Source organism: Crocodylus siamensis, chromosome 10 (genome assembly GCF_052110815.1).
Source record: "Crocodylus siamensis isolate JL-2025a chromosome 10, ASM5211081v1, whole genome shotgun sequence".
Classification (NCBI taxonomy): Eukaryota; Metazoa; Chordata; order Crocodylia; family Crocodylidae; genus Crocodylus; species Crocodylus siamensis.
In genome coordinates this window covers 54,026,833-54,042,647 of record NC_143404.1, presented here as the reverse complement: position 1 = coordinate 54,042,647, position 15,815 = coordinate 54,026,833, and the positions used below count along the sequence as shown (strand labels likewise).

The following is a 15,815-nucleotide window of genomic DNA, read 5'->3' as shown; positions in this document are numbered from 1 at the left end:
TGGCATGTCCTGCCACTGCCACTTGGGCTGCCTAGTAAAGTCCCAGCCAAGCTGTATGCCCATGTGTCACAGCTGGACAGTGCCTGGCCCAGGCAGGACCAAGGGACCTGCCACAGGCCAGATGTGCCTCACAGGCAGTATTTTGCCAACACCCAGTGTAGACTCAAACGTTTTCTATGGTAGGGCCACATTTGACAAAGCAAAATTTGTACTGAATTTAGAGTTTCTGAACATTCTGACAAAAGAGAATCAGTAGAAGAAAAACTTGAACTTGAAGATGCAACAGCAACTTTTTCAGCAAACAGGGACATTTAGAACTGGAGAAACTCACTGAAACAGCAGCAACTCTGCGAGGCTGAGTCACTCCAACTACCCTCCCTTCGGCCGTCCAGCCAGCTTCTGCTAAGTACTGTAAGCATATTGGAGACATGGAATTAATTAGTTATATGAGGCAATTATCTAATTTTTGGAGCAAACTATTTAATGTTTGGACTCCTGAGATTTATTCCTGGTTCTAACATTGATCTGTATGATCTCAAATAAATTATTTAATGATTGCATTAGTGAACCCTATACCTCTACAGTATACCTAAATAAACAAATATATTACTGTATCTATTTTATAAGAGCATTAGCAGTTAGAAAGCACTTCAAGAAATTCAGGTAACAGGAATTGCAAAAGTGCAAAGCATTGCTCTTTAAACATTTCCTTCCCCTCTTTATTTTGTAGCCTCTACCCAGTACGATTTTCTAAATTTTAGTAAAGTATTCACACTTGAAGCAGGTAATATACCTCACTAATTTTGCTGGTATGTGGGATCTGACAAGTTAATTTTACATTCTTGACCAATCATGATTCTTTTTTTTATCAATACTTTATACTGATCAATAATGTAACAGAAAATGAAAAATGCAATAAAAACATGAAAAATATCCCCCCAAGTTGATATAATTCTCTAGGAATGGAGCACAGTAAATTAAAAAAAAACAGAGAATTATGAAGATCCTGACTGAAAGTTGTCTCTCATTTTAAATAATCTGAAAAGGTAATAAATTTAAGAAATACACAGACAATAGTCTGCCACCTAGTTAAGAAGCTGCATTTTGTAAGATAAATCAATGGCCCAAGTCTGAGCCAATAACTGATGGGGCAGAATATGTCATACCATTTCAGTGCCAACTTTCAATTGCTTATAGGTATGTTCCTCCCCTCTCTTGGACTTGCATACAATCATGACTAGTCCCTAAACTACAATGCACTATGGTGACATCTGGGGTGGCTTCCCATACAAGATCTGAGAGAGTACAATTTTGACAAGTTATAATCTCACTCACTTGTGGGATCTGGGTGGTTTTGCCACATCCTGTTTCTCCAACAATCACCAGAGTCTGATAGTTTTCCACCAGGTACAGTATGTGATTTCTAAGCTGGACAGGAGGAAGACATTCAATTTTGCAGAAAAGAAACGTCAATAAATATCTAAGAATGATGCTTATGTACTGTAATGATGCTTATGTAATGTAAGAATGATGCTTATGTAACAGTAACTTACTTATGCCAGTAAGTTACTGTTACTTAGTTTTTTGACAGCAAGCTCTAAACAACTTTTAAGTTTTCTAGTAAGATATTTTTCATATGGCACACAACAATAGTTAAACATAAATCTCCACAGTTTGTAATAAAAGACAACAAAGTCACCTGCCAAAAACTGAACAAAAAACGAAAGAAAATAAAAGAAAGGTGATTTCCCTTACTTTGTTTCAAGTTATAAAGTGATGATGGAGAGAGAAAATCGGAAACAATGTATAGAAAACAGGCATCATGCAAGATATGTGCACATCAAAAAGTCTGTTCATACCTTAAAAATTGGCAATTTTTGTCTCTGTTGTTCAATAGAAAGAGAAGCATAAGGATTATAGATGATGTTTACACCATTAATTTCAGAAGTGCTCTGTCTCTCCTCTGAGATGCTGACACCAGGACCTTCTGTGCCTATATACGACAATTTTAATAGGAAAATGATAGAACATTGGCCTTCACAGTCTACCTCAGACAAAAAAACTTTTAGGGGAAACGCCTTACTTAATAAGCTATTAAGCACCTCTAACATTATAAATGTATTTGTTAACCTTAAAAAAGGAACTTTTTAGTTCAGGTGTAGATTTACATTTTTGCTAAAGAGCTATGTAAATATCTCTGAATCTTCACAAGAAAAATAAGATGCTCCAGAAAACAAAAAATTGTGAAAAATATATAAAATTCTTGTTACTTTAGTGACTCTGTTCTTTTCTTTAAAGAATTTCATATACTCTATTCCTCAGTATATTTCCCAGTATACTATTCTACAACACCTCCCACCCTGCCTGCTTGAGAAGGCATATCGTTTACTTTGGACCTAAGTTTAGCTCAGAAACTAAAACATAATGCATTCCTCCCCTAGCATACTACAAAAACTACTGACAGCTGAAAATGTTGAATCATGTGAGTAAGATTAGTGTGCGGAAAATTCCCGTGAAAGGAATGATCATCAGCAGTCTCCTGTGATACTCAATTTGACTGCATCATGGATCTTTCTGGCCACACATACTTAAGGGCTTAAACTGTATTCTTTTAAAACAATGAGGTCCTAACCACACTGCCAGGAAATCTTTACATTCATTTAAACCAGTTTAAAAGAGAAATTAAATACAGTTCTTCTAATAACAAAATGAATTATGCAAACAAGTTTTTAAAACAGCGATGGATCATAACATTTGGTACTTGCCTACTTGAAAGTTAGATGATACCTCTAAGCATGCATGCATTCCTTTTGACAGTGTGCTTCTTATTTTCATAGGGCTAAACCACAGAACATATCCACAGCACAGCACATTAATACATGCACTCACATACATGTGTGCTGCAATTCATTATATAGATAAATTCATTCATTCACCTACGTGTACTGCTCAACTGCTCACCATATTCATAAGCTATTGAGAAATGAATCTTTGTTCCAGGGCAGCTCCTTGTTCCAGGACATACCCCAGGGTAATTATTTGGTTTAAATAATCAATTCAGATCCAGCAAGTCTCACTGACCGGGTCCAATTGCTTGCAGGGGGATGTCATGTTTTTGCTGCCACTATTTGAGGCACAATCCCCAACAAGTGCATAACAGATGTGGGACAAGTGGGGACTTCACACCCCCTGCACCCTCCCCACCCAGGAGAAATTCAAGACTCAGACCAGCAATTCTTAACCATCACACCCTGAGGTGCTTAGAGATCCTTTCAAAAGATCATAGTATTAGCACATTAGGTATGCAAACATGATTCATAGGATAAACCCAGAGAGTTCAAAGATTAATTCATAGTGTCAAAAACACTGTACCTTCTTGTGATCTTTCTAGGTTCTTAGTTATTTTTCTGTTGCACTACTGTTTTACTATCAAAAAATGAGTGGAAACCACACACTGGTATCTCTGGAGGGTTGCCTTAAGCTCTAAAAAACTTGAAAAAAACACTGCCCTAAACAGCGGCTGCAAGAGGCAAACTGCCCCTTATGTCAACCACACGCTGTTAACTCGGGAACCCAACGACAGCTCTCGACATCGCCCGTGCCCAGTTGATGAGACGGGTCTGACCCAGACCCGCCAGCAGCGAGATACACAGGGCAGCAGATTCCAGAGGGCGAGCACCACAGCAGTAGCACGGTTCAATGGACGACCGCGATCCACCGGGTGAAACCCAGAGATTTCAACTTGACATCTGGGGCTGGGGCCTGCCTTAGTTATTTGCAACAAGGAAACTGCTCTGCTGTCTTTCTATAGGCAAAAAAAATAAGGCCCGAAAACAATGGGCTAGCAGCTTCCAAGGTGGCACCTCACATCCATAAAGGTAGACAGGTACCCACTGCCTCTTCTCCCCTGCTTAAACCCCGCAGCGCGGCCGGTGCTAGCGGTGCGGGGCCCGGGGTCAAGCAACGCTGTGGCTGGCGGGACCCCCTGCAATGGGGGCGGTGACGGGAGCTCCTCAGGGCACGTGGAAACTGAGCCCGGGGCAGGACGCCGCCCACACCACGGCGGCGGCATCGAGGCGCCAGGCAGCCGCGCCCCACGGCCGGGGTCGGAGGGGGCGCGTGCACCCGAGGAAGGGGCAGTCCCGGGAGCCCGGCACGACGGACCCACCCCCGCCCGGGGGGAAGGCCGCAGCTCCGGCCCTTACCCGGCTTCCAGAACTTCCCCGGGCCCGCGGGCGCCGCCATCTTGGGGGGAGGGGCCAGGAGGACGCGGGCGGTGGTGTCACGTGGTGCGGGCACGCCCCGCCCCCTCCGGAGCAGCGCCTCACCCCCTCCCGAGCAGGGCTTGCCCCGATTCCCGCGCGTGGCAGCGGCCCCCGGGTTGAGGACGGGGGCGGGTTTCTGTTTGCCACTAAAGCGCGGGGTGTTTCTTTGAAGGAGAAAAACACAGGGCGGAGAGGGCTTCCCGTTAAGGCCTGGCGGAGCCCCGACATGGAAGGGGCGGCTTGGCCCCCGCTGTCTGTGGGGCAGGTTGAGGCCCCCAAGTGAGGCAGGGAGCGGGGGCAGGGCTGGCAGCTGAGGCAGGGGCTGGCTCCCACTCGCACGGCTGCGCGTTCCCGGGAGGAGGGTACCCTGTGGGGCACCTATGCCCCTCCTTAGATCTGTGTGCAGGGCAGATGCGGGCAGCCGAAAAACCATGACTGCGAAGGCCGTTTTCCTAGTCGCTGGGGATAACCAGTTTTCTGGCAAGGGTAGTATCATTGGTAGATGCGTAGTGGGTGCAAAAAGGCACGGCTAACAGTGCCCACGGCACCCGAGGACAATTACTGCTCACTGCCAAAGGCATCTACAGGTAGGTGGTCTTCGATCACCACTGGCTGCTGGCAGCATCTGCAAACCCCTGCCACCGACAGCACTGCAGCAGCCTGCAGGAGCTTCCCACTTGCCACCAGCAGTACCACCACAGCCATCTGCAGGAGCTCACCAGGCCCCACTGCATTCATGGGTAGTACTTGACTAAATGTAACCCCCTGCTTAACGCTGTTTTGTTTAACACTATTCTACTATAACACTCAAATTGATACCTGAGTTCATTTAGTGCTCAGTGACTTTCGTTACAACACTTCCAGTCACCATGTTGGGTTGCCAGATACTTTCAGTTTCACTTAACACTTGGTTTTTCAGGAACCAATTAAGAGCACTAAGCAGGGTTACCTGTATATAGTTAACCTTCCACTTTCATTTCCAGTGGGAAGATCTTGGCTTTATGCCCACTTTATGGAAATAGGAGGCACCTCCCTAGCTTGCTCCTGCAGCTGTACGGCTGAGGTCAAGCAAAACTCAGGGGCATCCAAACCTCAAGCCTCCAGGCTTGGGCCTGCACGTAGGATGCCTGCCAAAGGCTTTGGAAGCATCTGAAGCCTCAGGCGGGGGTAGAAAATAGTTGCTGGTAGTAGGGCCACACATGGTTCTGAATGACTCATGGATTTGGCCAATTTGAGTTGGAACATGAAAAATTTTTCTTATAAATAAAATGTGGGCTGGGGCTCCCAGTCCTGCTGCCCTCCCTCCAGGGCCTTTGTAGCCCAGTAGGTAGGACCCAGCATGGGAGGATAAAGCAGGGTAGGGAGTCTCAGCATCCCACTTTTGCATTGGGAAAAGGTGGTCACCCTAGCACTGACAGACAGCTATAAAGGATGGGGATTTTCAAACACAGCCAGTGCTTAGTCAGCCCTTGGAGGACAGGAGTTTAAGCTTTTTCGGTTGTTGTGGGAAAGCAGAACTCAACTCTCAAGTCTGCCCAACCTGTTCTTGCACAGCTCCAGGGATGGAGATCCCACAACAGCTCTGGAGCCTGTCCCAGTCCTTGACCCACTTTCCTATACTGAAAATTCATCCTAATCTCGCATCTGAATTTCCTCCGCTGTAGTTTAAGATCATGGCTTCCAGCTCTGTCCCCTACAGCCACACAAATAGGTCATCTCCATCCTCTTCCATAATCACCATAATCCATAGCAGATTACCTGGAAAGAAAGCCACTATCCACAATTTTTGAAGATCAAACTTCCCATTTTGAAGTGGCCATCCACCCTTACAACTACCAAAGAAAAACCAATTGGAATAAACTTTGTACCATGTATAAATACAGTAACTGGGTAGAAGGGGGGGGGCAGGGGAATAATACAAGTATACACAATCCCAGGACACATTTCTTTCTGTGTTTTTCTTTATCATTTACATTTATGACCTTGGCAGACAAGTCCGTATGACTGTTGTAATCAGAATGAAGATATGACACAACATTAGTGGTTAGTACCATCTTTCCAATAACTTTTTAATTTTTATAAAACTTGTGGTTCCTTATCACTCTTACAAGGCTCTAGGTAACTTCTTGAGAAAAAGGATTTACTTAAATACGAGAGTCTTATTCTTTACAATGCGGCTGTTGGATCTATTTTGAAGTTACAATTACAAAAAATCCTTATTCATTATTAAAGCAGATAAAGGCAACATGTAAATGAAAACATTTCATCTCACAGCAGTGTCCTCCAGGTCTGGAGAGGGAAAAAAGGAGGGTTGTATTGGGGGGGCGGTCAGTAAAGAAAAGATCTGACAGTACTGGAGAAAGGAGTAGATTACAATATGCATAAAATGGCTTCATGCATCTTTCACAGCAAAAGCAATAGCAGCTCATTTGCATGAAAGACTGCTTATAATAAAAGTTCAGCACCCTCTTGAGTAAATTTTACACATACATAAAGGGAAAACAATCATCAAGTTGTTAATACTGAAGTATACGACGTATTTAATTCTGTAACAGTAAGTTTGCCTGAGAGAGAACATTCTACATGGACTACAAAATGGACATTAAGAGCAGGAGATTGCACAACAAAGAACAATGGATAAAGGGTAGGTATTCATACACACAAGGATAAAAGTAACATGACACAAAGTTGTCAATTATTAATAGCTCAGGCAAATTAGAATGAATCAGTTTTAGTTACATTAGGTACAGAAGACAAAATCAAGTTATTGTTGCATTTTAATCTAGTAGTGTATCATTATTATGCTATCTAAGTATATATTCCTGGTTAAAATGAACCAGGACTTGTGGTAGAGGTGACAGCTTTTAGACCAACTGGATTTTCACAAACAAACAAACAACTTTAATTGCAAGCTTTGGGGCACAAGCACCCTTCTTCAGGCATAGGAAAAAAGATTGTAAAAGTTCTGGGTAGAAATGAAAGTTCATATTTGGTTAAAATGTGTATTTTATAATAAATACAGGCTATACAACACATCCAAGTTAACGTTAACCTAAGAACCTAACTCAGATTTAAGACAGCCTCAGCATTTCCATTAACATGCTGGTCACTTTCTTTGTTTGTTGCCCACAATTACTATCAAACATTAGGTTTAAACAGTCACGCTATAGGCCCAAATTCAGCAAAACATTTAAGCCATCAGCAGCATTCCCCCCCATGGTTAAGGATGATTGTCTTCCATGATTGCCTTATCTGTGGGTCCAAATATGGCTGACAAGGCCAATTTGGGATCAGTAGCATCTGTTATAGCATGTTGCCCTGCAGGGTAGATGATTCTGGATTTTTGATTTGGTCTAAAAACCACACTGTTTCTGCTGCTCCTACTTTTCCCTCCCCCCTCGTCATAAGGTTTCAAAGCACAGAGATTCTTGCATCAGACTTTCCTTCCATTTAGGGCAGTCTTGAGTGATAGTCTCCCACAAGCTGAAGCTGATGTTGCATTTTTTCAAGTTAACCCTGAGGACATCCTTGAAGTGCTTTGTCTGCCTTCCTGTTGAGCAAACACCTTGACTGAGCTGGGAAAATAAAATTTGCTCCAGCAACCTGAAGTCAGACATCTGAATAATGTGACCAACCCAATGGAGTTGATGTAGGATGATTATCACCTTGATGCTCAGGGTATTAGCTTGCAAGAGGATGTTAGCGTTGGTGCATCTGTCTTCCCACTGGATTTGAAAGCAGTGTCAATAGTAGTTCTCCACTGACTTGAGGTTTCTCCTGTACAGTGTCCACAAGTCTGCTCCACACCGTAAGGTGGGGATTACCACTGCTTGGTATCAAGCAGTTGTTAAGCCATACATCTACAATTTTTGCTAAACCACAGCCTCAATAAAACAAGACAAGTTCCTGCATCTGCTGCAGCTCCCCAGTACTTGCCTTGAGGGAGCCATCTGCAAGGCTAGGTTGATAAAGATACTTGTGCATTAATGCAACAGCTGTTTTGGTGGTGGTTTCTTTTTTCAGTACAAGAGGGCAGATTTAGTTTAAATTAGAAAAATTTGAAGAAGGATCTCAAAATGTCATATTATTGATTTTTTTTCCTCCATTGATTGCCTGTTGAAGTTGAATACATTTTCAGGGAAGCAGGGAAGGGTAATAGGGAATTTTCCTGTATTTCAAATCCCCTCTGAATTTGTTCTAGGAACAGTCTGAGAGCAGCAGGAGCCCTGGATCTGCCAGGACACCTGGTGTGGACTGTGGAGCATACATGAAAAGAAGCAGGACTCATTTGGCTCTGCTACAACCCGAATTCCCATTAAATCTGCTGGCATTAGCATCAGAATGTGATATCTGACTCCCGAGACTACTCCCAAATTCAATTTTAAAATTCTTATTTCTTCATCCTCTTATGGCAAACACATAAATTTGAAACTTCAGCCATTTGTGTTGAATCTTGTCCAAAAACATTTCTTCCACATCTCAAAAAAAATTCATGAGGTAAAGCATGTTTACAATGCTTATACAGCAAAAATAAACATTCTGTACTGAAACCTTTCAAATTATTTGAAGCAATGAATATTTAAGAAGTCAAATTATAATAAAGACTTTTCCACCTTAAATACAGTGCTAATTAAGAAGAAATTTGTACATTTAAAACAACTTACATTTGGTAACTATTAATAGGCACTTAGTTTTACATGCCTCATTGTGAACTGTGGATCAAGTTGTATGGGAAGAATCATACTAGTGCTTAAAACTGGTTGAGACATTAACTTATGCCCAACTGTAGCCATTCACATAAAGAAAAGTTATATTTAAGGCTTACTAGACTGGCATTGGTTTATCTTATTTAGTTGCTCTTTATGTGGTGGTTTAGCTAGTAATGTCATTTCACAGTTTATTGTCCCTTTCTAAAGCATTCACCAAATGGATAGTTGAACTCAGACATGATCACAGCTCAAGGAGTGTCCCAAACTCATTATTTAAAATTAGACACTGAGCTGAGAAGATACTGACCCAAGGAGAACATGTGAAAAGAAATAATTCTTTAAAAAATTGACTGAAGATTAAAAGTTATTAGGGCCTTTCCAGATTCACACAATTTTAGAGCTCGAAGGAACCTTGTTGAAATCATCAGGTCCAGCCCCCCTGCTCTGGGCAGAGAAGAGTGCTGGGATCAAATAACCCTGTCAAGGTGTACGTCCAGTCTCCTTTAGAAGATCCCTAGGGTAGGTGCCTGCACCACTCCCGCTGGGAGTCTATTCCAGAGTCTGGTCACATGAACCATTAAGTAGTAAAAGTCAGATTTTTCTTAACTTTTGGTCAAGATGCTTTAAAACATCAAAAAAACAAACACTATATGAAGATAGTTTTCATTTAAAATGTTAAAGCTCAACGATATCATGGAATAGGAATTATAACTTATAATTGTATACTATTTAAAACAATACGCTAAAGACATTTTCATTATCACTTCTGAACCAGAGGAAGCAGGCCTACAAAATATACAACTGTGCAGTATGTTGCAGTGGCCATGCAGTGGAACCACTGTTTATTGCATTCCCTCACTTTGAGGCTTGTTTTCCACCTACTACCATTGTGACATTGTTTTTTCAAAGTAGAGTTGGACATGGTCACCAGAGGTTATTCTCAGGTTTCAGTCCAAGTACAGCTACAGTTCATCTCCCTTTGCTCCAATGTAGCTTCGTGACTGCAGGGTCATTCCGAGTCAAATGGTGAAGAAGCTTGTGTGTCAAAACTTGACATATGCCTTGCCTCTCCGGAAGAATACAGCTGACTGTTTCCTTCTTATGTCTCCTGACAGTGCTTTGAAGTTGAAAAATTCTATTTGCAAGTAGCTTTTCCTCATCAAGTCTTTGATATCCATGGTTTGATCAGCTGATTATCCATTTCACACTCTTGGCTGCAGGACAACAGCCGGGGGTTGATGGGCTTTGAATCTGCATAAAGGATCTGGAATTCCAGGTCAAAGTGTTCAACTGCTTGGCCCGATAGAATTATGATGTTGCTGCTGTTTAGTTTCCCATCAGTCCATGTGAAACTATTTTTTTAAAAAAGAAAATACATAAAGATAAAACTGAATAATGGACCTACACAAAGAGTAACAGCTTATCAATAATGTGTTCTTTTAATACATAAAACAAGATTGTTGCTATACCACAGATTGCTAGCAACATTTTTTTGTTTTTGTTTTAAATACACACCTCACGTGATAGACTGCTCAAGAAGAGTATTTGTTAAAGGAAATTCTTTTTCCTATTACTTCTGGGGGAAGGGGAGAGAGGACATGAAATGAAGTAAAGTACTTGCCTGTAGGAACCTGTTGTCACCCTTATGCCATCAACCAACATGAACTTTTCATGGACCTTCCCAACAATTTTAGCTCCTGACCTCGTATAATACGTGTTTCCATTTATGTTTCGGACCCTCATCAGCTAGTTTTAAAAAACAACAACAACACAAATACATCTATGTTTAGTTTGAAAAGTTGCAATTACATTTTTCCACCTAAAAGATATGAGGACTGTAAGAGTACCAAGCCAACCAAAAGTGGTCTCAAAACTTAACTAATAAGGGTTGTTACTAACTATAAAGGTCACCCTTCTTGGGAGGCAAACAACTGCTTCTACAAATTCTTGCTGGATCAAGAAATTAAACAGTAATGGTCAGAGCCTAGAAGGGATGTAGACAGCTACAGCTAGTCTCAGGAAGAATTTGGGTATCTACATCTAAACTTGTAATCTTGAATTTCCACTTGGCTGTTATCTAACTGCTTAAGCTCCATGGGTGCCTCAATACTTTATAATGAAGCTCCTTAGATCCACAGTTCTTTTACCTGTCCTTGAATACTTCAGTCTTGAGAAGCTTGGTACCTAGCTGCTATCTTGCCCCAAGCATCAGTCCCAAAGGATCCTATCCAGTAACCAGTATCATTGATAAAGTAACCATGCCTTTATCAATGCCTATTGCATTGGACTCAGTAAAACACACACACACCCCCTCTCCCTCCCCCCCGCAAAAAGTGAAGTGACAGCTGCCACATTCTTTTAGAAAGGGAGAGAAAGAAAAAAAGTGAGGGTGATGGTCTTTTATTCAGAGCACTCGCCCAGACATCAGGAGTGCTTAGTTTTATTCCCTCCTCTGCCGGAGGGGTTCAAACTGACATCTCTCAGAAGATTGCCATAACCACTAGTCTACAAGCTTTTCTAGGTTGGGACACTCTCCACCCATCCTGTCAAAATTATTTCTTCCAAAGTCGAATGGATTCATGATTCACCGAGTGAAGGATCATTGGTTCCAGGTCTACATTAAGGACTGTATATACATCTTAATATCAATTACATTAATGCTTATTTGGGGTAGGGACTAGTATCTAGGACTACCCATGTCTTAACCAATTTCCTAGGGAATCATGTGCTCTCCTACAGACGCAACACATCTGAATGTATTTCTTGTAAAATGAAGCAACGTCAACAGGATGACTAAAGAGTGCTTATTCACATTCAAATAGCCAGTGTTCTGGTGGCTACAGTACTGTCCCAAGAGATATGGATTTAAACCCATCAGGCAGAGGAAACGGGGGCGAGTGCTCCACTGACATTGAATAAAGTGGGGTATCACCTTCTCCTCTGACAATGTTTTAAAAGAAATGGCATTCTATCACTACTTTCTTCTTTTGAAAGGAAAAAGGAAAAGGTGCAACCATGCAAGTACCCAAGGTCAGGGTTGGCACTCCTGTCTGTGTTTTCCAAGTGTAGCAAGGCACCTCATGGCAGTGCTGAGTAAGTTATTAATTGCATGCGTCTAGAGCTAATACACACCCATGTCCTCAGCACTGCCCAATGGGATAATTAATATTAAGCCTGAGAAGCAGGAAGCCACACAACGATCCTATTCTGGGGTGTTTACTTACCCCCATGCATTGTATAAGGAGCTAGGGCACCTAAAAATACACATACCTGGCTGTTAAAATTTAGGTACTACAACACTAGATGCAATGTTTTGTTGCCTGCTTAAGTCACTTTTTAAATTCAGGCCTGATCTAAACTAGGATTTAGTCTCTCTGAAAATACCTTAACATTAAAGTTAGCAGACACACTCAGTGTGTAGCTCCCGATCCTGGAAAGCAAAGAATTTAATAGCATATCTTATAATTTAATAGGCACATTTAATAGCACAAGTGTTTAGTACTTTCATCTTTAAAAGACCAAGTACTAAACACAACTCAAACCTCCCTTGTGTACATATAGTGGAGTGACGGAGACCTAATGAATAATTCATTGACAGAATCTTATGAATCCTAAGTAGCTGACATTCATGCAAAAATAAAATTCTCTTTCAGACTTCCTAGGAGGAAGAGAAATCCTGTTATCTAGGCTAAAAACCTCAAGGCCTTTATCACCAAGTTAAGGTGCCCAATTCTAACAAAAATTAGTTTGCTTTATGGGATAGCTGGTATGCCAAGTTGCAAGCAGAGAAAGAGTGCTCTGAACTCTTTTAGCAAGTCCATAATAAGCATTAAGCTAAAACATTTATCTTCATACAATTAAAAATGCTGATTGTTTGTACACCAATTTTTTACCTGAATAGAGAGTTCGGCTTCTGTACTATTAAATTCTTTGCTTTCCAGGATCAGGAGCTACACAAATGCCATATATGTAGCTGTGGCTGTAGCTGAAAAGGTTCCTTTTTTCAAACTTTCAGATGCCATAGTTGCAATAGGACCAATAACCATTTGTCTGCTTTCTTGATAATCACAGTGCCTACCTTTTGCTCTTCAATGTTAACTCCCAAATTGCTGCACATTTTCAGAAAGTGGGGAAATGAAGCCTGATCCAGAAGTATGTACACTTTAACATGCCTCTTGCTACAAGCTTCTTGAAGGTCTTTGAAGATATCCATGTCTGTGAAGGAATCCATCACCAGGGCAATAACCTGCAGTAATGTTCAGAAGAAAACATTAAGTCAACATTAGGTCAAGAACCCATTTTGTGGTTTTTTGAGTGAGCTTTGGAAGTGGTGGAGAAGAACATAAAAAAAGCAAGTTACGTTGCAAATTAAACATCTCCCTAGTTTGTTTCCTCTTCTCAATACCTTGTTCCAAAGACACTTTTGTTTGTTGTTTGTTTTGGACAGATACAATCTGTTGTGAGATTCTTGTGACACAGTATCAGAACTGCCTATTCCTTTAAATCAATATACAAGAAATTAAAGACCAAAAAGCAAAATACCCTCTGTGTGTAGCTGAATCAAAGCAGCATTTGTAAACTTTAGAATGAGAAAGGGTTTTTACTGCTCTTCGTCACAGGTGAGAGAGAGCACCATGGTACTGAAGTGCAGAAGGTTTAAGAGAGCAAACTCACATGAAGGACCATTGTAGATGCATTGCACCTGCATATTAGACGGTCAGTCGCACCATTTTATAACACAGAAGTTACTTTAATTAATAATACTTGCATGATATCGCTGCACAGAGCACCCATAATAAAATGGAAAAAGAAATATATTGACCTGTGGTTCCCACAGTGGGAGCCTGTTTTGACAGAGTATTCATCCTGTCTTGACATTTATCTATTGATTTTACAAACAAAATATATCTAAGATTCCTGCTAGCCTGGTTTGCTCTTGTACAAAAACAGGTCATACAGAATTGTGAAAAAGAAATACAGCTTTCCAGTTCACAGAGTGCAAGACCTACTTTGAATAGCTGAAATGCACTGAGAAAGCAACTGTTAGTTGTTCTGGCTTTTCTACCACTGCATACTTAATCATCATTTATTAAGCAATAACTTATCATTTGCTTAGTAGCAAATGACATGACTCATGGTCTTAATTCAGGTGTGCAGTCTTCCCATTTTTTCCTCATGAATGATTTCACCCTCAAGGCTGGGTCACACAGATTTTTAAAGTCTTTTAATGTCGACAACCCACAGGGTGATCCAACCAGGACAGAGGACCATGACTGCGCTTCAAAAAGACAGCCAAGTCAATTAGTAAGAAGTTACTATGGAGACAGAGCGGCAGTTCGACTATCAGGCTTCCCTAACTGAACTGGCGGCCCCTAAAAATTCAGTCCCCCAATACAGTGGATATTGGAGTGGAGCGTAAATACTTTGGCCAGGTGGTTATTAACTTCAAGTATCACACACTGATGTGTCCCAAGTTCGGGGTTCCAAAAAACAACAGCAACCCACTGGGAGCTAAACATCTCCGAGAGACCTTGCTAGGATCAGAAGTTCTTCCCTCAAAAGTCCTGCCTGAAAAGAAGGGATCAGCGGCATCACCAATGATCCATGATCATTTTACATATTCAGTGAACAAAGGATGTTAATATACCCAGGAATATCTTCATCCATGAGGATCTGGTTTACTTTGCCTTGCATTTCAGTGGATGAGATGTAAAGCTGAAGGTTTTCATCATGTCACCAGTACAGAGCTATTGACATTTTGAGCCAATGACTAACTCACACAGCAGAAGCTGCAAGTGAGCTGACTGATCCTGATGAATATCCACAAACCTGTCATCAACACTTATTCATCATATACCAAATACTACTAAAAAGCCCCATTCTCTCCAGTAGGAGAGATTAAAGCTAAATTTACCAGGTCTTAACTGGGGGGGGGGGGCAGGGGGGAGGAGGTACAAACACAGCTGTGAAGAATCACTTCCAGTTCACAGGCCCCTCACAGAAAACATCTTGTCAAGAACTCTGCAGATTCCCTTTCTTATAGGAATGAATTCCCAACAGCAGCAAGGTCCCAGCTAGCTCGTCTGAACCAGTCCTAGCAGTTTTGAGAGAAAATGGCCAAAGGAAAACATTTACAACCCCTATACTTAGGGGCACCTGTGGTGGTTGCTAACCAGCCACAAAAGCCAAGCAGGAGCCCTGCTTCCAGGACCTTCACGTGTAGCCCCGCTACTGCGGCTTGGCCCACAGACGCGCAGCTCGGGGTGTATAGAGCAGGGACGGGCACGCGAGTTGAAGACGATGCAAGGGATCCAAGCCCGCCGGCAGCGGGGGTGCACAGCGCTGCGGGACCAGGGCTCACCTCCCGGGCGGAGCGGATCTCCCTGCGCACCGCCTCCTTGCAGCCGTACAGCGCGGCGCCGAAGCCGGGCTGGAAGTGCGCCTCGACGCGCGGGAGCCCGCGGAAAGCGCCGCTGGCAAAGCCCGGCCAGCCCAGCTCCAGCGCCGGCGGCTCCGCGTCCGACCGCTCGGGGAAGTAGGAGAGCGAGGAGCAGTCCAGCGAGCGCTCGCCCGGCCCCGGCCCCGGCCCCGGCCCCGGCTCCTCCGCCTCCTCGCGGGGCGGCACGGCGGCCGCCAGCAGCGCGTGCAGCTCGGGCTCCGACAGGAACTCGGCCACCCGCTCCCGCCGCAGGAAGGCGCGGAAGGCGTCGCGCCCGCCGGCCACCAGCTCCTCCAGCGCCAGCCGCTGCGCCTCGCTGTACAGCCCGGCGGCGCCGGCCGCCTCGTCCGCGCACCGCGAGCTGGTCGCCATGAGGCCGCGGCGCCGCCGCGCTCCGCAGCC

The 15,815-nt window shown here is 43.0% G+C and overlaps 2 protein-coding genes across 4 annotated transcripts in view; both read right to left on the bottom strand.

The window, feature by feature from the left end:
• The window catches only part of DHX35 (DEAH-box helicase 35), a 56,084-nt gene extending 51,815 nt beyond the window's left edge, over window positions 1-4,269 (bottom strand). The window contains exons 1-4 of one of the 3 annotated variants that reach the window (XM_090065173.1): window positions 4,206-4,269; window positions 1,860-1,993; window positions 1,336-1,423; window positions 332-409 (exon numbers count right to left, since the gene is read on the bottom strand). In XM_090065173.1, the coding sequence (XP_089921299.1) occupies window positions 332-409; window positions 1,336-1,423; window positions 1,860-1,909 (216 nt within the window). In that variant the 5' untranslated portion in view covers window positions 1,910-1,993; window positions 4,206-4,269. Of the gene's footprint in view, window positions 1-331; window positions 410-1,335; window positions 1,429-1,859; window positions 1,994-4,205 lie in introns of all 3 variants that reach the window. The other 2 variants (XM_090065174.1, XM_090065172.1) reach the window with 2 other exon arrangements.
• Window positions 4,270-6,338: 2,069 nt separating this feature from the next.
• On the bottom strand, window positions 6,339-15,787 carry LOC149856597 (scaffolding CK1 anchoring protein D-like). Its single transcript, XM_090064816.1, is given in 5 exon segments — window positions 6,339-10,157; window positions 10,160-10,326; window positions 10,596-10,720; window positions 13,053-13,220; window positions 15,336-15,787. Coding segments are annotated over 5 exon segments (1,050 nt in total). The 5' UTR covers window positions 15,786-15,787; the 3' UTR covers window positions 6,339-10,017.
• Window positions 15,788-15,815: the final 28 nt, after the last annotated feature.